We start from the raw sequence: 25,104 nt of genomic DNA, 5'->3' as shown, positions 1-25,104 counted from the left end.
ATCTATTTGTCATTTGTATTTCTTCATCTGAGAAGTGTGTATTCATCTCAGATGCCCGTCTTTGGATTGGATCTTTGAATTTTGGGGGTCTGATTTTTTTTAATTCTTTATATGTTTTAGACAGAAGTCCTTTGTCTGAGGGAGAGTTCACTAAGATTTTTTTCCCAGTTTGTGCGTTTTCTTTTCACTATGCTGGAGATTTCTTTTGACATGCACAAACTTTTTAATAAGAGGTGATCCCAGTTATTGATTCTGGGAAGTATTTCCCGTGTGGTTTGAATCCTGTTCATGAATTCTCTACCTGCCCCTATGTCTTCAAGGTTTTTACCCTATTTGTCTTCCAATAGATTTAGTGTTTCTGTTTTAATATTGAGATCTTTGATCCATTTAGATTTTAATTTAGTATATGGTGATAGGCATGGGTCTAGTTTTAGTTTTCGGCATATGGAGAACCAGTTTTTTGATACTATTTTTCTTTCCATGTTGTTTATTCCAGTGCCACATTGGTCTCTAACGGAGTGGTACTTTCTGTGGCTTCCTTTCTATTTGAGAGTTGGATTCAAATTGCTCTTGTGACACTTCTTTCAAAGTATATCAAATGCTCTGTGTTAGGGGCCTGGAGACAAAGTAGTGATCAGATTAATGACAGTGGCAGCTGATGCTCAAGGCTGTGTTACAAAAGAACAGTCACCTAGACTCAGGAAGCCTGGAGCCTGAGTTTATAATATGAATGGCAGATATGAATGTAGTCCTAGAATCTGTCCTTGGGGTGGGCGCAGCTCACCCAAACCCTAACCTTAAACGTAATGATTTCAGCTTGGAGCCTCTGCCTCTACTTTTTCCAGAACATAGGCAGCTGTGTGCCTGCTTCCTAATTAAGATGCTTCCTCTTAGGTCAGTCCCTGGGTTTCTTACTAACAAATCTTTGGCTTGTGACAGCATCTACATTTGAGTCCCAATTTTTAGGCCTTAGATCATTTGAAAAGGGATTCAGTGTGGGGCTGAGAGTATGAACTTTAGCATAAAAGCCCCTGTGCATATCTTGCCCCTGGTGCTTCCTGCAGTGTGGCCTTGGACAAATTACTTGGCCCTTGAGCCCCAGCTTCTCCCTTCATATAAGGGCCATTGTATTAGTGCTCAGTATTGTGAGGACTTGAGAGTAATACATGGATTATCCAGTGAGCAACAAATATAATAGCTGCAGGAGTGGTCTGTTATCACTGACAATCACGTGCAGTTGTGTGTGCGAACAGCACAGGTGTTGGAAACACAGAGATGACCACAGTTCAACTAAGCTCAGCACTGTTACCAAGGAACTGCGAGTCCAAGTTCATTGTACACCAGTGGGCCATCCCTTAGCCCATCCATTGCTGAGCTGCTGTGGCAGACAGAAGTCAGATGGGGTATGCAGAATGTACTTCAAAGACATCCTCTGAGGTTGTCCTCTTTTTCTGTCATGCTTGTGTATGTTCGTGTGTGTGTGTGTGTGTGTGTTGGTTACCAGGCATGGATCTCAAGGCCTCAAGGCATCTGGGCAAGTGCTCTATTGCTAAGCTATACCTGCAGCCCCTTTAAAATTTTATTTGAGGCAGGATCTAAGCCACTCAGGCTGGCTTTGACTTGTAGTCCTTTTGCCTCACGCTCCCAAGCAGCTGGGATTGTGCAACTAGCTTGGAGCTGTAACAAAAGGGTCTCCTAGAAATTCTGATCTCAGCAAGTAGCCAGCCAGTATTAATGCACAAGTATGCAGAAATGCAGATAAAGATGAGCCTTTTTTGTAGTATTACTTACAAGTGAAACATGTAGGGGCTGGGCATGTAACTCAGTATAGAGTGCTTGCCTGAATATTCAGTGCCCTGGGTTGAATTCCTAGCACCACAAAAAAAGAAAAATTGAAAACAAAGTCCATCCATAGAGGAATGTTGGTACATCTGTACAAGGAATCTTCTGAAACCCTTAAAAAGCATAAAGTAGATCTTTGTAAGCTGAAATCAAAAGTGAAGTCTATTAAGTGAAAGATGGCATAATGTGTTATGTGTGTATGGCCCCATATTTATCTAAACACTATGCTAAGTATGTTTGATGGGGCTAGAGGGATTTGCACCACATGCAGATGATTCTTATGTTGGAGGGAAAGGGAATACTGGAGGAGTTGTTTTTGGTTTATGACACTATTGCATTTGAAAAAAATTAAAGATTTTATTTTTAAAGAAAGCAGAAAGTTGGGCTTGGTGACACACACCTATAATCCCAGCCCTCAGGAGGCTGAGGCAAGATCATTGTGAGTTCAAGACCAACATGTGCTACAAAGTGAGCTCAAACCCAGTCTGACCTGCGTAGTGAGACCCTGTCTCAAAAAGACAAAAAACAAAAACCAAGGAAAGAAAGCAAGCAAGTAGAGTCAGGATTATATGTAAAAAAGGCAGGGAACACCAGCTAGAAAAACTTACCCCTATGGGTGCTGACCTGGGGTCTGCATTCCAGCCCTGCCTTTCATGCAGCCACCAAGGAGGGACTATGGTCCTGCCAGACTCAGTTCTGCCACATTTGCCACTCTATATGGGGCCAGCACCCACAAATGTCTCTTGCCTCCAGGACAAGTTTGGGGTGACTATAGACATGCACAGGAAGCTGGGCCACCGGGGCTGAAGGGGTAGCAGAACTGTCCCCACACACTATCTATCTTCTTGAGTCATAGCAATTACAACTCAGTCCCTAGAGAGAACAAGAAAAGGAGTGAAATGAAAACCAAAACCAGGAGGAGCCAACTTGCTGTCTTCAACTTCCTGTTTTTGTGGGCCAGCTGCCAGAGCTCAGTGACAGCATTTTCAAGTGATTAAGAAAAAACATAGAAAAGATACACCACAAGCAGCAAAGTCCCTCCCATCCATTCTGCATCCCTCTCAGGAGATTCCCGTGCCAGCTTCTCACAGATCCCTCCACAGATTTCTCTGCAGGGTATTACTGTACACTCTTGTAATGAAAACAAGCTGTAACTAGAAAAAGCCCTCTTGGTTCAGGATGAGAACGCAGGAGCCTGTGGTCATGCTTGTGAGTGGAGGTTGACAAATTTGGGATAAGCTGTTTTCCACCCCACAAAATCTCACATGCTCCCTGAAAAAGAAATTGTGGAAAGAATTAGGAAAATACAAATATTGAAACATCCATAAGCCCAAGACCAAAAGAAAAACATTGCCACTTGTCAGTGCAGCGTGTCTGTGGTGCTCTGCGGGGGTCACACTTTAGACACAACTGTGTCCCACAGGCATGTCTTCATGTTGTTAAAGTTTATTGATGAACATTTTAGTGGATGTGCTGTGGTCTATTTATTATCTTTCCCCTGCAGTTAGACATTTTTGTTCCAGTTTCTTTCTATTATGGGAATACTCTAAGCCTCTTGGATTCTATTTCCCTTGCTCCATACGAGGTTGTAGTCCTGAGAGTTGTGTGCACAGACGTGGCCATGGTCTCGTAGTCCATGCTGTACTGTTTCAATGATGAGTAAAAGGGAGGAGATGATTAGGGGCCGGGATGGGGTAGCAGCAAGGAGGCCCGGTGCTGGTGGTACTCAGAAAAGGAGGCTAAACTATTGGCTTGACTTGGTCTATGAAAGACAAACAAGTGTTGAGAGGTCCACACAACGAATATGCCCCACCAGGAGCCTACCAAGTCAAGTCACTAAAAGAACATGGACCTGGGCCAAATTCTGGGTTCAACAAGCAATGTCAGATGAATTACAGACCACAGAGTTGGGACCAGGCCCATGTGGAGTGTGAGCCAGCAGACGTCTTTGTGCCCAAGGTTGTCTAAAGGGCAAGGGCTTTGGGATGAGCTCGGCACAGGCTGGGTGGGGGCAGTCAGGGCAGAGCTGGAAGTGGGTGAGATCTGCACTAATAGGACAGGTTGATGGCTCTTGTCTCACAGTGTTTCTGCCCCACTGGGGCTGCCCAGCATCACCAGGCACACAGAGGGAATCAGGAGGCGGTCATGAGTTTAATTACACCATTTTATTTGCCCTGCAGTTGAACCTGTGGAATTAGCAGCAAGACTTTCTGTGGGCATGTCCATCTTTTTAAAATAATTGATCAGTGAGATTTTAATGATTCATGAACGTTCACATTTCATATCCTCCTCGATGGGAAGTACCTGTGCAGAAATGGCTCTCCTGGGAAGCAGGAGTCAAACTGGCAGGGAGGCCAGTTGCAAGATGCCTCCAACTGGATTGCACCACAGTGCCTGAGTGGAGAGCCAGAGATGCCCCTTCTTTTCTTCTCTGTGCTCACTGCCTGCTCTGTCTCCCTGTGCCAGCAAAAGAATGAAGGCTCCCAGAGCCCTATAATGTGATGTCATGGTGCTAGGCTAGCCAGGGGTTCTGTCCCAGTGACAGTTTGCGTGCACCACCTGCCCCTAACTAGCAACTTCCCTCAAGAGCGTGTAGGAGCACACAATTTCTCTCTCTCTCTCTCTCTCTCTCTCTCTCTCTCTCTCTCTCTCTCTCTCTCTCTCTCTCCCCCCTCCCTCCCTCGCTCCCTTTCCTTCCTTCCTCCTCTCCCCCTCCCTCTCTTTCAACAGGGTTTCAGTATGCAGTTCAGGCTGGCATTGAATTCATAGTCATCCTCTTGCCTCAGCTTCGAGAGTGCTGGGATTACAGACATGAGCCACAACCCAGCAGGAATGCAGAATTTGACCCCTTGCTCTTCTGAGAACTTAGCCAGGGTGTGTGAGGACCAAGTGCATTTGCATTTCTGTGGTGCCTGAACTTCACCTTTGCCTTGGCAGGGATGTGACTTAGGTTTACCTTCAAACAGCTGCAAGCCTTTATTTCCACATAGACATGTTCTGGGCCTCGCCTTTTACTGTTCTCTCATCCAGGACACCTCCTCCTCTTTTTAAGCATCCCCACAATGTCTGCTATGTGTCTGTCTCTGTCCCTGCACTCCCGTATTGTGTGTACTTTTCTGACTGCTTATTTTTTCCCAGATGGACTAGAAGTTCCCCTAGGGCTGAGTCGTCTTCCTGAGCTCTCGCTAGGCCCCGCAGACCCTGAGCCTAGGGCCTCAGTGCTCTGGAACTCAGTCACCAGCTCCTGCCTGCTCAGAGCCTTCCTTGGAACCTGTGCGTGGGTGCTGAGCCTGTGGCAGGAACACGCTGATGGGACTCTCCATGTTTTGTTTGGTGTTGGCCTAGCATGTCTTTTTCCACCTTTTTATTATCAGTTACTCTGCATAATTTCATTTTATCGTAGGCAGCGTCTTGCTGTATAGTTTTAAATTATTTGATTATCTGTTTAACTTAGTCATATATATTCTGATTACTAATGCATTAGTATTTTGACTTATTTCTGCTACTTAGACTTATGCTTTCATTTCATATTTATTGTTCTATTCCCCTTTCTGGTCTTCAGTTAGAAGGACAATGTTTTTATTTTTCTTCTTTGCCTTTTGGGTTAAGAAGCACTGAATCATATTTCTGTTCTTAAGTACTTTTTGGTACCAGGAGTTGAACTCAGGACATTGTGCCTGCCAGGCAGGCACTGTGTTGCTGAGCTAAATCCCTGGCCCTGCTTATATACTCTTAACATACGTAATACCTAACTGTAAATTTTTTGTTTGAGACAAGGTTTTGCTGTGTCATTTAGGCTGGTATTGAACTAACTTTGTAACCCAGACTGGCCTTAAACTCATGGTAATCCTTATGCCTCAGCCTCCTGAGTGCTGGCATTGCAGGTATGTACCACTGTGCCATTCCACCCTTCCTTATTATTGTTGTCTAGATTTAAATGTATTCAAATAAATTAATTTTTATACATGACCATTGATTAAGTTGATGAAGATATCACATTAGTTCCCATGCCTATCACTGTTTCTTTTCTTTTTTTGTTTCTGGACAATGTCTCACTGTATAGTTCGGGGTGGCCTTGAACCCATTATGTGGTTCAAGCTGGCCTTGACCTCACATAGATCCAAGTTCTGGGATTAGAGGCACCTTCTTTCCAAAGCACATCCTTTGGTAAAGGCTTACATTATCTACAATTCTTGTTTTGTGTGTGTATCTTATGGTAGAGTTTTGTTTTGTTCAAAGGAAGTGTAATGATCTGTAAAAACTAGTCGGGTTAAAGATGGCACCACAGAAGCAGGTGCTGGCTAACTCAGCCTGCGGTGTTGAAGCTGGCGCAGCCCTTACTGGCAAGGCCCTTCGTTCTCAGTTCTTGTGCTTTCTGCAGACAAGGCTGAACTAGGACTGTCAGCAGTGGATGAGCGACCCAGAGTGTGGAAGGGGTACAGTGGTAGTCACACTGCTTGTAATGTTGCTTTGTTCTGAGAGGGAACCAAGAGCATCCTGATCTGGACCCTCCCCCATGTTCTATGCCTTTGTTGAGTAAAGCAGCCTCGTTTGTCCTGACTAACCTCTGTAGCACAGAAAACACTACCCTTGCAGAGCTGCACCAGAGAGCCCCATGCATAGACGTTGGTCGTGACCATGGTCACCATGTGCCTGACACTGAAAAGACGCAGTGAATGAGGAGAGCACAGGAAGATCTGGGCAGATGGAACAAGTGAGTCAGGGAAAGGTGGGAGACTTGCCCACAGCTGGCTGGAGAGGCTGGGCAGGGTTCAAAGAGGGGTCAGCCAGGGCTGAGCATTGATGGGGCTCCTGGCTGCCCGGCACATGCCTTGCTCTGCCTGGTCTGTGCCCTCAGTTCCCCTTGCTGTACAGCCCTTCATTTTTGATGGGCAGAAGCTTGCCTGGTGTGGTCTAATGGCCAGGCAAGCTAAAGGCTGAAAGAGGAAGCAGCAGCATGACACTGGTTTTCAACCAGTATTTGAAAAAGGAAGTTGAGTCATTCTGCTTCTGCTATTTATCCCTTCTGGATATTCAAAGAAGGATAAGTTTTTACTTCCAGATGAAGAAGGTTGGCTCCAAGCCATCTGGGCATTTTCAAGATGGCCCTGTAAGACAGAGATCTTCATTTCCCTTTGTGCAGAGACCCAAGGATCCAGGAGTAAACACTAAATGAGACTGCAGAAGAATGAATATTCATTTAGTGTCCTTTGTTGGCCAAGCCACCTGACAAGCATTTCGAATATTGTGCTATTCCTCCACCACCCTTGGCACAGCACTGGAGAAGCTTAGAGGAGCTGTGTAGCCTTGGGAGGTCAGTGCACAAGCCCCAGAGCCTCCCAGGGGAGGCTCTCTGCCCATTCTGTCATGATACCTTCACATCTGATATTCTGGGTTGGAGTCATTGGTCCTCAAATGATCTGAGCAAATCAGTTGCATTCCTTTATCTATAAGGAGCCTCAGAAGATTTATAAGTCCACTGGTTTCCACAATCTCCTTGGACACTGAGGATTGTGCAGAGTCCTTGGTTGGGGGAGGGACACTGGGCAGGTGGAACTAGGGCAGCTGTTTGTCATTGAGTTGTATACTGGCAGTTGCTCTAGCTTTTGTATGTTGAAGGATGCGTTATGATTTCACTTGACAAAAGTATTTTTTAAATGGCCAAGATTAGTACCCATAACTTCTGGTTTTCAGTCTGATATTTTCATTACACTGTACTTACTAAAAGAGGAAACTGAAATATGATACATTCTAGAAAGATCTGTATTTCAAACATTAATTTTGGGCCAAGTGTGGTGGTGCACCCCTGTAATCCCAGCACTCAGGAGGCTGAGGCAGGAGGATTTCCATGACTTCAAGGCCAGTTTGGGCTACAAAGTGAGTTTAAGGCTAGCCTGAACTGCGTAGCAAAACCTGTCATAAAAAAAGAAAAATCGGGCTGGGGATTTAGCTCAGTGACATAAGCGCCCTGCCTTCCAAGTGTGTGGTTGTGAGTTCGATCCCCGGTACCAATAAAAAAAGAAAAAGACAAAAAAAAATTTTAAAAAAAAGAAAAATTAATTTTGTACCTTCTATTGAAAGAAAAATTCATTTAGTTTATGCCTCATTACTGTCCCAGACCCCTGAAAGCAGAAATTTCACTATCCAAGATGTTGCTATGAAGCCTTAGCACTGTCTGGTCAGCCTTTCATGCTCTCCATCTACACTGTCCAGTAGGATAATAGGAGAACTGTTTATTTCAAATTTTATTTAAATTTAAATGTGAAAAGCCATGTGTTGCTGGCAGCTACCATTTTGGACAGTGGAGCCTTTGAGAGTAGAACAGAGATTAACTGGCAGTCCCTGGCTGCTTGGCATCAGACTTGTCCAGAGAACTTGTCAATAGCACAGTCTGGTGCCAGGGCACAGTGGTACATGCCTATAATCCCAGCTACTTGAGAGGCTAAAACAGGAGGATCACAATTTAGTGAAACTTAGTGGGCAACTTAGTGAACTCAAAGGCTAGCTCAAAAATAGGGGCTAGGGGCTAGCTCCTAGAAAGAACCCTTGCCTGACACATGCAAGGCCCTTGATTCAGCCACCAGCACTATTAGCCACCAGACTCTAGTCCTACTGACACTGATTCAGCAGGTTGAGGAAGAGCATATTTTGAGAACTCATGGTCATCTAACTACTCTAGTTGGCAGCTATAACATTAGAGAGCTCACTCTTCCAATGCAACAGAGGTGCTTGCCTGGCATTGACCTTCTAGGGCATCTAGAGCAGCCTCCTGGAGGGCAGCAGCCCCTCGAGAGCCCAAGCAATCCTGTATGCTCTTCCCTGGGAAAGCACAGATCACAGGTCCTTTTGGGGCTCTAGACCTCCCTCAAAGCCAGATGAAGAGCTCCTCTTGCACATATGGCCCAGAGCTGATCTGGTACTGCCCCAGTCACCATGCCCCAGGCTCCTGCCAGGATCATCAAGGCACCATGGGAGATCAGGCTATAAAGAATGGTGAATGAACTCCACTCTTTTTCCCTTCCCTGCTTTTGCAACATGTGATGTGGCTGTTGTGATTACTCACACCCTCATCTCCAGTGTGGTACAGAGAGCAGGGTGTGAGGGTGCTGGAGGTCACAGTGGGATGGGGAGAATGTCTAGGCTGTGTTACGGGGTGGAGTCTGCTTGCCAGAACTGGCTCCCACATAGGCCCCACTTCTCACATGCTGTAGGAGAAAGTAAGGGCACAGCCTTCTGATAAAGCCAGGGCTGTGAGGGCCACCTGGGGTTAATATGGGCCACAAGGAGTAGGGGATGGTAGGAACCAGGCCTGTGTGTGTTCATGGAGAGCTAACACTGGGCCAGGCGTCCAGGAACAGACGCCTGAACTTGGAGGCTGTTGTGCAGGGCTGAGTCATGATCATGTGGCACAGGAAAGCAGCCACAGCTCTGCTGCTCCCAGCCAGTGACTCGGTGCCCTGGGAGGTGAGGGTTAGCCTGTTCCCTGTGCCCTTCAGAGATCTAGCTGGCATCTGCTGGGTCAGCTTCTCCATAGCCTCCTGTGTCCCTGTGACAGGCTCTGGCTGAGTCATGAGAGATAGCCATGGCCATGGCCTCAGCTGTTCCACTGAGAACAGCCTGCTGCCAACCAGCCACTGAGACAACAGAGCAGCTCCTGGAGGAGCTCAGCTCAGTACGAGCTTCCAGGGCACAGGCTGCTGGAAGCAAATACACCAAGCCTGCACATCCAGGTGCCCCAGGAGCCTGGCCTTGCTGTCACCTCCGCTCCCTTTTCATCCTTGATCTCTGAAGGTCATAGAAAGGCACTCTTAATCATTTGCTTCCCTCCTGCAACCAGCGTTGACTGCCCTGTTTGTGCACGTGTCCTAGGGTGCCACAGTGGGTAGGGCTTCTCTGCCCTCAGGAGCCTCTGACTGAGGATTGTGAGCTTCCCAGGAGGCCTGGGGAGTGGGCACATAATGCTTCGAGCCTGGCCCCATTTTGTCCCTTGTGACCTTTGGAGAGTCTGTGCTTAATGAGGCCCCAGTTCTTCCCATGAAAATGAATGGATTTGAAATTTGCTCAGGAGGGCCAGGTTGGTTCCTAAGACACATTGCCCCTGGTAAAGAAGCTGAGAAAGGGAGGGTCTGCTGTCCGCCTTGGTAGGTTCTCTGGGGAAAGGGCTAGGAGTACAGGATGGGGAAAACCTATCACAAGAAAAACAGTCCACCAGGCATGGTGGCACATTCCTATAATCCCAGCATTTGAGAGGCTGAAGCAGGAGGATCACTGTGTGCATCCCTACTAGAAGCCAGGCTACTCTGGGTTGAGCTGGGAGGCCTTGAAGGCAGAGAGTAGACCAGTTGACACCTCAGCAGATCCCACTCCTCTGCTGATCATCTTTCTAGTCAACTTGGACAGAAATCTGAATGAAGCAGATTCTGCAGGAAAAGGCTTGGGCTGGATATTCCCCAAATTCCCAGTCTCACTTACCCGACAGGCGGGGGGGGGGGGGGGGGCAGTGGCTGCAGAGACCTGGCTTCAGATCCTTCCATCCTGAGAACAGAAGCCTCCTCCTGGGTTCGTGGCATTGCATCAGGAAAGAAGGCATGTGTTAGTAACACCTTTAAAACCAACCTGCCATCAGAAGCAGTTGTTAAAAACTTGCCTGTGTTTGGTGCCACCTAAAAGGATTTTTGTTTGTTTGTTTTGTTTTTTCCACCTAAATGTTTTATACTCCAGAGGGATCCTGCCTTTTTTTTTTTTTTTTTTTTTTTTTTTGTCTTTTTCATTTTTATCGGTACTGGGGATCGAACTCACGACTGCCTGCTTGCAAGGCAGGCGCTTATGCTGCTGAGCTAAATCCCCAGCCCCAGGGATCCTGCCCTTTATTTGTTAACTTTCATGTGTTAACACTTTCATCTGCTGCTGTTTTTCATGACAGTTCCCATCTACATGTGGGGACAGATTGTTGGCCACTCAGGGTCACTGTCTGTCAGTCTGAGAAGGCCCAGGGCTGGTCTAGAGACAACTCAGAGACACTTTTGTCTTTTGTTCTCAGGTGTCTAGAGGTACTGTTGGTATTAAGCCTTTCAGTGTAGGTGCCACTATAACACTGCCTGAAATAAAAACTATTACCAGCTAGGCATATGATGGTGCACAATATAAGCTAAGACTGGAGAATCAAAAGTTTGAGCCCAACCTGGGCAATTTTATAACTTAGCAAGATCCTGTCTCAGAAATATTTATTAAAAAGGGATGGGGGAGGGGCTGGGGATTTAGCTCAGCAGCATAAGCACCTGCCTTGAAAGCAGGCAGTCGTGAGTTCGATCCCTGGTACCGATAAAAACAAAAAAGCCAAAAAAAAAAAAAAAAAAGGGATGGGGGCAGTGTTAGCGCCATATGAAGACTCTTAACTTCAGTTCCCAGTGCCACAAAAGGATGGAAAGAAAAGGAAAAGAAAAGAGAAAAACATCTGTTTTTAGCAAATGAGTTTAGACATTAAAGGAAGAAGCGTGTTGGTTGTTTCTGGAGTATTACAAGCGGAAGCATCTTTAGGAAGGACCCAAGGAGGGAGTGCCATTTGCAGGCTGAGCGTTAGACTGCATTAGACACACACACAGTCGCACAATTGGTACAGTGTTATGATCAGTGACAGGTCTTATATATTTACTTACATGCAAGTGAGCCCGTAAGGGCATGTTGCCCTCTTGGTTAATGTAAGCACTTTCTGTAGTATTCACACAATGTTGAACTTGCCCGATAGTGTGTTTCTTGTGAAGTGATGTGTGATGTGGGGGGGACCTGCCTCCTGCTGGAGACAAACTAAACCTGAGCCTGTGCCTTGGCAAAAGACCTTTGTGAACAGTATAGATATATCCCCTGTGAAGACAGAGCTCATGTGTGGTTGATGAGGTGAGACTTCTGGAAGATGGGATTCACCACCTGTCCTGGTCTGCCAGGCAACAGCAAAAGCTTCAGCCATTGTCAAGGCAAGAAACAGCCAGCCCAGTGTTCACGTCCCCGTTTGGCCCATGCCTATGCGGAGTCTGTGTGTGCAGTGTGGTTGGCCCAGGACTCTACACAAGACGTGTGTGTCCATGGTGAGAGGCTGTTCCTGTATACTCTCTATACATGTGACAGAGAAGCCAAGACCCTCGGCCCCCATATCCCCTTCCAACCTGAGCCTGGCCTGTGGGCCTGTCACTGCTAGGCACAGGAGTGACCTGCTCTATGTCTGTTCCCAGGGAAGCGTGAGCCTAGGAGATGGCAGTGATGGAAGTGGCCTGTCCGGGCGGCCCTGCCTCACCGGTCGAGCAACAGAAAGAGCTCACCAAGACCAAGGAGAAGCCCCAGGTGCTGGGGAAGAAGCAGAGTTGTATGCAGCTGGAGGCCGTGGGCAAGAGCCCTGTGTTCTGTGGCAAATGGGGCATCCTGAACGACGTGATCACCAAAGGCACAGCCAAGGAAGGCTCTGACAGCGGGCCAGCTGCCATTTCCATTATCGCCCAGGCCGAGTGTAAGCACTGGGGCGCTGTGGGTCAGCCTTCAGTCTCTTAGCACAGAGGTCAGGACAACTCTATGAGAGTCTCATAAGACATAGAAAGCTGAGGCAGGAGGATCACAATTTTGAGCACAGACTGCACCCTAGCGAGACCTTGTTTCAGAATAAAAATTAAAAGGGCTGAGGATGTAACAATAGTAGAGAGCCCCTGAGTTTAATCTCCAGAACCACCAAACAAAAATTGAGAATTGAGGGTCTAAGCTCAGGACCAGTGTGCAATGGGTGCTGTAAAAGTACCAGGATGGACCATGGGAGGTGTGGCAGGCAGGCTTCTGTCCATGGTGACCTGAGAAGGGGAGACACTGTGAGGCAGCAGGGCAGGGGCTCCAAAAGTCACCAGGCAGGCCCTTCACCAGCCAACCAGTGGGCCACCCCAGAGCAGCAGCACCCTGTGTCCAAACTGCAGGACTAGTGGGGGTAACAGAGTTCCCAGGAGACGGAGAGGGCCAGATCCTCTCTCCAGCATACATGACTGGTGGAGATGCACCCACCGTCCACGCCGCCTCTGGTGGCTTCTGCAGAGAGCTGAGGGTTGGTACCCTCAGCAGGTACCTGAGTTTCCATGCTTGGGCCGCTGTCGCCCAAGCCGACACTGAGAAACGGCTTCGGGGCAGCCTGGCCCCTGAGACATCACAGGAAGTGAAGAGGGCACCCCAGCTTGTGGATGCCCTCTCTGCACACAGTAAGCTAGAGGAAGCACGCTCCTAGCAGAGAGGGCCAAGACTTTCACGCCTTTCTGTTGATCCATCTCCTTTGCCTTCAAGGTGAGAACAGCCAGGAGTTCAGCCCCACCTTTTCAGGACGAATCTTCATCGCAGGCTCCAAGCAGTACAGGTAAGCAAGTCAGGGTGGGAGGAGGATTCCACTCCTGATGGCTGCCAGCTTTCCCAGGCAGGGAAACTTTTTTGAAGCTCATAGCTCAAGGAGCTGCATACCAAGTTACTGTCATTCCTCCAAAGTTGTTGATGCAACCTAGTTTCCATCCAAATGGAGAGCACCAGGATTGGCAGTGCCTCTTGCTGATGTGCAGCCACTAGTATAGGCACAGAGGGCAAACTCTGGTGTTCTCTGCAAGAGGCACACAAGTGGGCAGAGGGCAGCCAACCAGCCTGTGCGTCTCCTACCCCAGAGATGACTTCTGTCAACAAAGAACTCAACCCAGAAACAGTCTTCTCTCTACCTTCTAGGCAGATTCTTAGAAATGCAAGCTGGACACCGTGGCTCAGACCTGTAGTCCTGATACTGACACTCTGACAGGCTGAGGCAGGAGGGTCAAAAGGTTGAGCCCAGCTTGGGCAACTTAGTGACTTAGCGAGACCTTGTCTCAAAATAAAACTAAAAAAGGACAGAAGTGCAGCTCAGTGCAAAGGCCATGGTTCAATTCCTGGTACCACAATAAAAGGGGAGAAAGGGATCTGGGGAGGCTTTGCCATGGAAAGAGGAAAGGCTTAGTACTTGGTCAAATTCTTAACATTGCCTCTGCAGCCAAAGAAGGGGTTTTTCGATGAGCCCATTCTGAGCTGAGCTGCTAAGAAGCCTGCAGGCCTCAGTGGCCCCAGGTTAGGGGAGGGGTGCCTCCTTTGTGGAGCAAAAGGGCAAGGCTGGGGACTGAGCTATGGTCTCCTTAGCTGCTTTGCTGCAGCCCTTCCAGGGTTCTCCTGTGGCCAGTTCCTCAGTCTCTGGCCAGAGAGAGGCAGATACCCTGGCATGGGCAGACTGTCCACGATAGCTCTGCATTCCTGCAACAGTCGAGAGCTCCAGGACCCCACGGGGAAGAAAATGCAGAAATAGACTCATTCTTGTCCATGAGAGCCAAGGACAGCCGCCGTCCAGGGCAGCCCCTGGGGAACAGCTGCCCCAGGAACACTGAGCCCCAGCCCCTACCCACAGGGACAGGCACTGAGCCAGGGGCTCTCCTCTGCCTGGGAGAAATACTGCACTCATTTTGTAAATGAAAAAGCTGGTGCCCTTGGGATGTACAAACTGTGCAGGCCCACATGAGTATACTCATGTGCCACATAGTAACATCTTGGTCAGCAGTATGCCGTGTATACAACAGTGGTCCCATGAGACATATTCCCTAGTGACACTGCACTGTTCCTGCTCAAGTATGAGTGCTCTGCCAGTCACACAACAGGACACCTAGCATTGGCTTCCTCGGGATGAACAACTGCTGTTCAGTGATGCACACCTGTAGTAACAAAGCTGGGTTGGTATCCCGTCTGCTTCCCCTCAGACATAGTGATCTAAGCCTCTGTCTTCCTGCCTGCTGGGCTCATGAGGTGGACCTGTCCCCCTTTTGACAGCCATTCAGAGAGTCTTGATCAAATCCCCAACAATGTGGCCCATGCAACCGAAGGCAAGATGGCCCCTGTCTGTCGGAAGGGAAAACATCACAGCAAAGCCCGAAAGAAACGGAGGAAGAAGAGCGTGAAGTCCCTGGTGCAGGCTGGAGTGGCCTTGACCAAGCCCCTGCCCAGAACCCCCGAACAGGAGAGCTGCACAGTCCCAGTGCAGGTGAGACCCACAGCCCTGGCCAGGCTACTGCTTGTGGACCGGTGTGTCCTAACACCATGTTTCCCCACAGGAGGATGAGTGCCCACTAGGCACCCTGTATATCAGAAACGTTCCCCAGTTCACCAAGCCTCTGAAGGAACCAAGCCTCGGCCACCTCTGCCTTAGGAAACTCGATGAAGGCCTGCAGCCAGTGCTGCCACGACCAGAACTCCACAAACTGATCAGCCCCTTGCAATGTCTAAACCACGTGTGGAAGCAGCATCATCCCTGGGACGTGGGTCCCCTACCTCGTCTCACCCACCCCTTCCCCTACAGCAAACTGCCACATCCCTTCCCCTTCCACCCACTCCAGCCCTGGAAACCACATCCCTTGGACTCTTTTGTCCTGAGCAAACTGGCCTGTAGAGATGGCCAGCAGCCCCTGCCCAGCCCAGCCCTCTGCAGACCAGTATGTGTGGACAGTCAGAAACCACTGCCCGGCCCACCCGGCGAACCCAGCTGCCCAGCCCCTGCCCAGGAGAAGTGTTCTGTAGAGGAGTACCTGGTGCACGCCCTGTGTGGCAGTGTGAGCTCAGGCCAGGCCCACAGCCTGGCCACCCTGGCCAAGACCTGGTCAGCAGAGCGCTTCAGGCCCCAGAGGCCCAGCCCCAAAACCGAAGACAATGAGGGGGTGCTGCTTACTGAGGTAAGAAATCTCTTAGGCTCCCACCCTTCAGCACTAACATCTAGGCCAGGAGCCACAGTGGGGCAAAAAATGTGTCCCTCCAAGCCAACAGGCCTTGGGATGGCTCTCTCCCTGTCAGCCATGCCTCTGACAACAATCCACCAAGGGTCCATCAGGACTGTTAGTCAGCTTCCATCACTGTGGCAAGATACCTGAACATGTAAGGAGGGAAGGTTTCCCTAGCTCAAATAGTCATCAGTCCCAGCCCCTGGTCCTTGGCCCTGATGCCTGGGGCCTGTGGTGGCACCACACAATTATGGTGGGAGTTCCTGGTGGAGGAGACCGACACCTCCCAGTGGGAAAGAAACAGGAAAAGGCTGTCCCATGCCCTTTCTCCTCCATACCACAGCCCTGGGACCCACCTTCCTCCCACTCAGTGCACCTCAGAAAGGTCCACCACCCCCAGCAGCTCCACAAGCTTCAGCCAGACCCCTCAGCATACAGGCCCTGGGGACATCCAAGACGCAGCCACCAAGGGGATGGTACCATTGTGTCCCTTCCTGCAGCCTCACCACAACCTTCCTAGCTGCCCCCATCCTTACTTCCTCCACCAGTTAGTCGACCCACTGTAGCTGAGTTATGTGTGCTGCAGGAATAACATCCATTCTGGGAAACAGGAAGCTTCTTGGGCTGAGGGAAGATGACAATTTTGCCATCTTGCTACATTTTCCCTCCAGTTCTTGCCCTAGATAAGGTTTTATTCAGCTTTACTTGTATGTGGTTCAGACTGGCCTTAAACTCACTGTGTGGCCCAGGCTAGCCTCCCTCACAATAACCCTCCTGCCTCAGCCTCCTGAGTGCTGGGATTACAGGTGTGCAGCCTGTGCTGTTGTCCATTCCCTTCTAATTGCTTTCCTGTAACACTGTCCTCTTTATCATTCCTGTATTCTGACTTCTGGTAGCTCCTAAGGTCTTTATCCATCATGAAAGTTGGCAATTCCATTTCCATCCCAATCAAAAACCCAAGGGGCTTTTTTGTCACCAAGTGCAGCCTGCAGGCCCTGTGCACTCTCCAGCACACCACACAGAGCCCTGCCTCAGCCTGGCGGTCCTGAAAGGGCCACCAGCTGCTGACCTGGCCTTCCTCACTGTGGCCCCCAGACCCAGGCTTGCCTGGCCACTGACACTGCCTCTCTCTGCCACCCAGAAACTCAAGCCAGTGGATTACGAGTACCTGGAAGAGGTGCACTGGGCCACACACCAGCCCCGCCTGGGCAGAGGCTCCTTTGGAGAGGTCCACAGGATGAGGGACAAGCAGACAGGTTTCCAGTGTGCCGTCAAAAAGGTGGGCTGGGAGGCACCGGACTGGGAGGTGGTGGCTTTCTTTGAGGAATAGTCCTGGGGTGTTGGGGATATAACTAAGTGGCATAAGCCTGCTTGGCAAGCACAAGGTCCTGAGTTCGATTCCCGGTTAAAAACAAAATAGCCCTGCCAGCATGGTGGTGCATGCCTGTAATCCCAGCAATCAAGAGGCAGAGGCAAGAGGATTGTTGCAAGTTTGAGACCAGCCTGGGCTACAAATTGAGGTCAAGGCCAGCCTAAACTGGGTAACAAGATCCAGTCTCAAAAAAAAAAAAAAAGAAGAAGAAGAAGAAGAAAAATGAAAAATGAATGGCCCTGGAGTGGCGGTGACTCTGAGTTGGCTGGAGTGCAGGGGAGTGTGTAGTCCCATGCTAGCGTTCCCCTAAGTGTGTGTATGTATGCACCCAGCTTCCGGGTCTGCCCTGCAAAACCCACTCTGCCGTCACCCTCAGGCTACTCAGTGTGGCACCCTGCACCTGGACCCACATTAGTTAGAGGACGGATGCCAGGAGCTGAGAAATGCTGAGTTCAAACTCTGCCTCCAGGTGATACAAAGAAAAGCAGCTAAGGCTTCAGACCCAGGCTCATCTGTCCAACCTATGTATGGCCTTGTGCCACTCTTGTGGCAGAGGAGGAAGAAGGAAGGACACCTGGTCCTGGGTCGTGGCAGTGGCAGAGCCTCCCCTCTCCTTCCTCTCCTTGATGATTTGCCCAGAGCCAGGGGTCCACAGTTGCTGCAGGTCTGAAAATGCGAGTGTCAGCCCTGCTGCTGCAGCACCTCCTCCCCCAACCCAGCTCCATGGTTAGAAGCCACCTTGTCCCCAGCATGCTTGGCACTCCAGGAGCATTTTCATGCGTGGTAGTCTTGGCCCACAGACATAGTGAGTAAGCTCAGAGACCTTGTTTCAGATGCCTCATGTCAAAGACACCGATCCTCAAAAGGAATCAGAGATCAACTTGCCAGTTTGTGCAGGCCCAGCATGCCGGCTCAGGGTGAAGAAGCCTGTGTATGGCCGCACTCTTGGGCTTCTCAAGGTTGACCCTCAGGGTGGTAGGATGACGGGGTGGCCTGTGTGTTACCCAGACTTCACACAGACTGCATCAAACGACAGTGTCACCTTCTCAGTGGTCAAAGACCCATCAAGTTCTTGCCAGTGTGGATCATCCTCTTCCCCAAGCCTGGCCCCGTCAGCTGTGGTTCCCCTCCCAACCATAGGCAAAGGCTCATCTGTCCCTCCTGGAAGGGGTGTGAATGTGCAGGGACCTGGCGTCGGGTTCCAATGCCAGAGCTTAGTCATTGGCTCTCAGCTATGCCTCTGCTGTCTTAGGCAGTGAGGTAAACAACCCCAATGCAATGGGCAGGACACACTCCATTCCCATCCCCATGCCTAGCCGGAAGGTCCGCACAGGTACGGACTTCCCAGCACCAGCTGTCCATGCACACAGCTCCACGTCATTCCTCTAGGAGCATCGGCAGAACAGAGAATTCTATCAGCTTTTCAGCTGGAAGACCCCAAGAGAAAGACTTCCGTGGTGGAGCACTTGCCAAGCTCCTGTGAGACCTAGAAGCAGCAGCCAGGCTCCCCCTGTGCCAGAGCAGGCATGAGCCCCTCCAGTATGGAGCCACAGAGGTCAGATGACACTGGGTGCTGATGCCCACACTCCTCAGTCTTCATTCCAGACAACCCTTGGCCTGGGTCACTTGCTGACTGCCAGCAGGACCAGAGTTGAAGGCAGATGGGTCTTTTGGGTTTTTTTAAGGCTTTCTCTGATCTTAACTCAAAATTGCAAGTAAATATAAGCTCAAATCAAATAATACTCAAGAAAAACAAGTCTCTCCTCTCTCCAATCCCATTCTCAGAGATAAATGGCATTTGACTTAAATCTTTCTAGACTTTTTAGATGAAAGATACGATTCTTATAAAAAATGAGACTCTAGAGATCATTCTGTACCATGATTTTTTATATGATGTATATCATAGACAGAGTTCCTTAACAGTTCAAACACAACCCTTGAGCTAACAGCCAGCATGGAGGTCCTCATTCCTGTCCCTGGGGAAATTCATAGAGCCCCTGGGTTCTGGAACCTGATTATGTGCATGGCAAGTATAGGCACACACCACTTAGAGTCTCAGAGGGACCCGTGGTCAGAAGAGGGTTGAGAACTGCTTGTTTGGGCCAAGGATATAGCTCAGTGGCACAAGTGCCTGCCTGGCAAGTGTGAGGTCATAAATCCCTGGTTCAAAAAAAATAAAATCTTTAGAAAACCTACTCATGTTAGGGTGTTTGACACAAGCATGGGGCCCTGGGTCCCAGGATACTGTGGTGTTGGCCAAGTCAAACCATCAGTCACACAGCACCTGCTCTGTGTAGGTCTAAGAATACAGGTGGATCCCACAGTCCTGAGCTGAAGGAACTGGAGTTGTAACAGAGCTGGACTTACTCAGCTCGAAGGGGGAGTTGTGTAAACATATCAGCCCTGAACATGTTTAGGGTGAAAATGGAACAAGGGCTAGGGAACACCAATCATGGACCTAAGAGGACCATCTAGGCTGGTGTTAGTCACTTTCCTGAAATGTATGTTCCTGAACTCTTCAACTGATACAATTACTTATATCACTTTTTTTGCCAATAGAATATAGCCTATAACAATCCAAAAGAAAACAAGAAGGAATTCAAAGAGAGAGTGGTCCCAACTCACACGTGCAGGCAGATAGAATTGGGGAGGTGGCTTGTGGATCTGCCAATGGACCAAGTACTGTCCACACATGCACCAGGGATATTCCTGCATGTGTGTACACACACCCACAAGCAGTGGCTAAGCCTGAAAGTCCTGAAGGCACAGTAGTGGGCAGTTCTAGAATCCAGCATCTCCAGCCCAAAACCCGGTAAGACACTGCATTCTTAGTGACGTTGGGCAAATTAACGTCCAGCCTTCACTTTCTTGTCTAAGAAGATAGTGATGAAACTACCCCCATAGGCTGTCAGGCTGAGGCTTAGAAATATTCGAACAGTGCCTGGCCTGTGGTAGTGGGCCTTAAATACCAGTTCCCATCAGCACACTTATCCCGGTCCAGACCCAGCTCCAGGCCAGAGACCCTGCAGGCCAGGTCTGCCATCCCCCTGACTCCTCAGGACCCTACTCCTGCTTCCCTGGGCTCACTGTTTGAGGTTTCCCGGGCTGTTCTGTCCTCATCAGTCTAGGTGCTGGGACTGTCTTAGTGCTGCTGAGACACAGATCTCTGTGATGTTAAAACAGTCTCCTGTACTGTCTTGGTTTCCAGCCTTTAGCGTCTGAATTTTTCATGGCACCTCAGATCAAACCAAGTCTCTAGCAGTTCCATTTATTTAAACAGACCAAGCAATATCTTTATTCTGAAATTTATCACCTATTTGAAAATCAAGATATGTAAGTTAAAAGAAAAATTTTCCTTCCATTCTTAAACAGCCAAAGTGCTGACAGCTACAGGTACAGCTTCTCAAGCCTTGAAATCAGACCAAACCATGCCACCTTTACTTGCTGTTCCATATTGCCCCAAAGTACCATCACAGCTTCCTGAAGATGTGCCATCTAGTTAGCACAACGTGACTGGTGCTGGAACTAAACACTGTCGAGCAGGTGGTTGATACTGTCTGCAGCAGAGGTCAAGCTGGTTTCTTTCCCATGCAGAATTATCCTGCAGGACACTAGGGTGCTTCACGTTAAAGACAATGGCAGTGCAGATGCTGTTGGTGAATTAGTCCCATCAGTTCAGTGCCTTTGAGAATTGGAAGCAGATTAAAGTCAAAGTTCATATTAGTTGGTTAAATAAACCAGATATTCTCTAAATAACCAAAGAGAGACATTTTCCACTAATATGCAAAAGTCCAAAAGCTTCTCATCAGAGCTCCAGTTTCCTAGTCAGCAAGTCTCCAAACTGACTGCCAGGTCCTGACACATCTCTTGCAGTTGGCTCTGTTGTGCCCACTGGTGGCCAGCAGGATGCCAGCTGTGTTACCCTGGAGCAGATGCTACTGTCTCCACCGTTTACATGTGGCAATGTATTGGAAGCAACATACATAACCTTATTTTAAAGGCTAAGCTAGGATCTAAACCCAAGATGCCTGTATCCAACGCCTGCTTCCCCCACCACTCATTGCTGCTGGCCCTTGTGAAAAGCAACAGATGTCCCTAGCCTGCCAGTCCATGGCACAGACAACCCAGGCAAAACCTCCCCAGATGCTGGGGAAACAGCTACAGAAGGAGTAAATATAAACTCAGACCTGTCTGGACATTTTTGTCCTCTGGGAAAGAATTAATTTTAAGAATTAAGAGTACTGAAGGAATGCTGAGGAGCAGAAGCACCTGGCAGATGGGGAGACTCTACTTCTGAGGAGATATGGGTGTTGAGCTGCACAGTACACCCTCAGATGGAGAAGGAGGTCCTGTACTGGGCACCTGAGGGCAGCAGTATGCCAGGAGGCTGTGAAGATTATGGCTTGTATGACTGCGTCTCAAGTATAAGCATTGCCCCTGAGGCCAGCAGCCCTGGGCTCCATGCAGCCTGAGCATTATCCCCAGACATTCCAGGTCTGCATATGGAGCTCTGAGGTCCTAATAGTATGGTCGGCACCCAGCTGACCTCTTACCCTGGCTTAAGCCACTTCTGGGCTCTTTCAGGTACGGGTCGAGGTATTTCGGGCAGAAGAGCTAATGGCATGTGCAGGACTAAGCTCACCCCAAATCGTCCCTCTGTATGGTGCAGTGAGGGAAGGTCCTTGGATCAACATCTTCATGGAGCTGCTAGAAGGTAAGGTGTCAGTGACACTCATTCTCCCTCACAGTTTTGCTGAGACTGACTTGCTTTCCTCCACCTGCCCTCAGCTTGCATGGCAGCTGGGAAGGCCCCACGTGCAGTCTGCCTGTCTTTCCTAGGTGGCTCCCTGGGTCAGCTCATAAAGCAGAAGGGCTGTCTGCCAGAGGACCGGGCCCTCTTCTACCTGGGCCAGGCATTAGAGGGGCTGGAGTACCTGCATGCACGAAGGGTTCTTCATGGAGACGTCAAAGGTAAGGCTCTGGTCCCTGTGGCTCCTCTTTGCATCTTCCTACCCAATCAGTGTCCTGGTCGCAAGTCCTAATCAGGCTGCTGTGCCTTCGGGAAGGGAATGGCATGCTCCAGCTCTGCCTAGACTGTGGTTTGAGCACTGGGCACAGTGGGGTGGCAGAGCACAGTGGTGGTATATGTTGCTCCTGCACCCACCCCCCACCCCACTTTTGTGACTGATAAAACACTGAAAGCAGCAGCTGTCTTGTAGGATCAGCCAGAAAATTGGCTCACTGGAGGCCACACTGAGCCAAATTGGGCTGGGGCCTATGTGACTCACCTGTCCCCTTCCTCCCATGTCGGGTGCCCTTCTGCAGCTGACAACGTGCTCCTGTCCACTGATGGGAACCGTGCGGCCCTCTGTGACTTTGGCCATGCTGTGTGCCTGCAACCCAGTGGCCTGGGGAAGTCCTTGCTCACAGGTAAAGCCCAGCTGCCGTCCAGAAGACAGCAGTGTCTCTCACTGGGCATCAGCCATGCCTTCTGTGCCTTCACTGTGGAGCTGGTGGTTTATGCACCTGACACCTGCAGATTCCAGCTGACAGCTGCCCAAGTCAGCAACAGGCCCTCACTGGGCATAAATGCAGTCATCAGCACCCCATTGCATTCTGCTTCCTGAAGCGCAGGCACTATAGTAGTAAAGGCCTTTTTAACTTCCATTATTCTAAATATTTAAACAATCTCTGCCCATTGAGTAATAGAGTACAAAGTGATATAAAAGTAAAAAAAAGGGGGCTGGGGATTTAGCTCAGCGGCGTAAGCACCTGCCTTGGAAGCAGGCGGTCGTGAGTTCGATCCCTGGTACCGATAAAAATGAAAAAGACCAAAAAAAAAAAAAAAAAGTAAAAAAAAAAGAATTCTCACATTTCTCTTGCCCAGCAAGTTAATCATGACTAATTTATGTGATTCCATAGCTTTTTCTGTGCTTAGTTTAGCCCATTATAACACAGCTTCATACTGTTTTTTTTTATGTATAGCATTAAGCATAAAATGGTCCCATTTTGACCACAGGAAAAGCAATCTTTTAGAAATACAGATTGAGCATCCCTAACAGGAAAATCCAAAATACATAAATTTTTGAGCACTGGCATGATCCCATGAGTAAAAATTCCATACCTCAGTTCAAGAGAGGCTACAGGCAGAGCTCAGGCACACTGAAAATACTGTAAAAATCACCGTGTGCTGTGTATAATAAAGTGCATAAATAAATGTCCTGTGCATGGCATACCCAGGATATATCGTTATATACCTGGGAGTATTCCACATGGAAGGAGTTGGAGCCGAGAGAAATTCTGGTCCTCAGCACTGAGGCAAGGGAATGTGCAGGGTCTGAGGTGCAGTGTGTGGTTGAGGGGTTGTGTTACCAACCAACCTAGATGCCCAACTCCCACCTTACTTTAGTGAGTTTTTTAGGGTTTTAGTACAAAAATAAGTTTTACTCTTTTGAAGAAAGTAGGGCTGACCAAAAACTGAAAACAAATCATTAGGAAAACTACATTGTTATCATCTGCTGTTACTCCTAGTCTTTTATGCATAAAGGTTTTTGCTACTAGTGTGGTTTTTTTTTTTTTTCCACACAACTAACATTCCCAAAATATCACAGCAATAATTAGTCTTCCTCAACCTAATTGTCAATATCCAGCCCATCCCACTTAGGGCCCAGCATGTGTTGTAGATGAAGTGTGCTCTGCTCCTGTTCCCGAGTGCTTGGCTGAGTGAGCCCTGTGGGCTCAACTAGGAGATTTCCTTTCTTGATCTGATGTGATGTGCGTCCTCTGTGACCAGTCCAGGGACCATAGGAGCCAAGAGAATGGCCTCCCAGGCTCTTGGCTGCAGCTCACAGTGCTGTTTCCACCTCACCCTGGTCTCAGGTGACTCCATCCCTGGCACAGAGACCCACATGGCCCCCGAGGTAGTGCTGGGGAAGCCCTGTGACACCAAGGTGGACATCTGGAGCAGCTGCTGCATGATGCTGCACATGCTCAATGGCTGCCATCCCTGGACCCAATATTTCCGAGGGCCGCTCTGCCTCAAGGTCAGTGCCAGTTCCCAGGACCACAGGATTGCAGTGTCAGTGGGTCTTGAGAGGGCTTGAGCCAGGGGAAGTCTGGTCATAAATGCGAGATACTGATTAAAATGCCCACCACCCAAATCTTTCATGCCTGTGACCTGGCCTACCTCCTGTCCCCCCGACCAGGTATAGAACATGGGTGTCCTGCTGCCTGGCTCCTTGTTCCCCTTTCAACGATGAGCCAAGCCCTGGCTATCACCAGACCCCTTCAACCCTTGTAGTGCTGGGGAAGCCCCACCAGTCTAGTGTCAGAGCAGAAGGCCTGGTGCTGAGCAGGAGACAAGGCCCAAACGCTGTCTTTCGGCCCCCAGATCGCCCGTGAGCCTCCGCCTATAAGGGAGATCCCAGCCTCCTGTGCCCCTCTCACAGCCCAGGCCATTCGAGAGGGGCTGATGAAGGAGCCTGCCCACCGCGCATCAGCTGGAGAACTTCTGGGGAAGGTATGCAGGGCGCTGCAGCAAGGTGAGCACCAGGCAGACTACTCTTCCAGGGGCAGGGCAGGAGGAGGGCTCCCCATCTGGGATTTAGGGTAGCTAGAAGTTGGAGGTACTAGGACTATGCTGGCAGGGGGCACAGTGAGGGAGGCACAAACCCATTAAGGATCAGCATGCAGAATGAAGCCAGGCGCCACCAGAAACTTAAAGAAAAAACCAGAATCTTGGTGCAGCAAGTACAGGTGAGGGTGGGAGCTGTCAGACCCCTGGGCACTGTGGAAGAGAGAGTGCCAGGCTGCAGACCTGGGGGCCCAACCCTGCCACTCCCAGTGCACTGCAGAGGATCCCGGCTCCAAAGGGAGCATCACATGGCCATGCAGCCCTGCTGCCAGGGATTAAGCTGCAATTAGGTCTTTCCCCACAGGAGTGTAGAGGGAAATGGTAGGGGTGGGACACCACCAGCACCTAAAGCTGCTCGGTGTTTGTAGAGCAGCAGAGACTCAGCTGAAGCCACGGGGCTGAGGGAAAGGAGGAACCAACAGGAGGAGACCCAGAACACAATGTGCTGCTTTAAATTAAAAGCCAAT

General features: G+C 49.4%; 1 protein-coding gene across 5 annotated transcripts in view; it reads left to right on the top strand.

Annotated features, from left to right (window-relative positions):
- Map3k14 (mitogen-activated protein kinase kinase kinase 14) overlaps positions 1-25,104 on the top strand; it is a 38,963-nt gene that overhangs the window by 10,110 nt on the left and 3,749 nt on the right. For 4 of the 5 annotated variants that reach the window (XM_063251735.1, XM_063251734.1, XM_003465731.4 and 1 more), the window contains exons 2-11: positions 12,069-12,340; positions 13,150-13,219; positions 14,692-14,902; positions 14,973-15,587; positions 16,774-16,911; positions 21,589-21,718; positions 21,844-21,975; positions 22,330-22,434; positions 23,884-24,047; positions 24,395-24,545. In XM_063251735.1, coding sequence (XP_063107805.1) covers positions 12,088-12,340; positions 13,150-13,219; positions 14,692-14,902; positions 14,973-15,587; positions 16,774-16,911; positions 21,589-21,718; positions 21,844-21,975; positions 22,330-22,434; positions 23,884-24,047; positions 24,395-24,545 — 1,969 coding nt within the window. In that variant the 5' untranslated portion in view covers positions 12,069-12,087. Of the gene's footprint in view, positions 1-6,985; positions 7,157-12,068; positions 12,341-13,149; positions 13,220-14,691; positions 14,903-14,972; positions 15,588-16,773; positions 16,912-21,588; positions 21,719-21,843; positions 21,976-22,329; positions 22,435-23,883; positions 24,048-24,394; positions 24,546-25,104 lie in introns of all 5 variants that reach the window. The other variant, XM_063251733.1, reaches the window with a different exon arrangement.

The sequence above is a fragment of the Cavia porcellus genome, unplaced genomic scaffold (genome assembly GCF_034190915.1).
Source record: "Cavia porcellus strain 051 isolate PalLab524CR breed Dunkin Hartley unplaced genomic scaffold, mCavPor4.1 scaffold_6, whole genome shotgun sequence".
Classification (NCBI taxonomy): domain Eukaryota; kingdom Metazoa; phylum Chordata; class Mammalia; order Rodentia; family Caviidae; genus Cavia; species Cavia porcellus.
The sequence above is the reverse complement of the archived record's forward strand: the minus strand, read 5'-3'. Positions and strand labels throughout refer to the sequence as shown.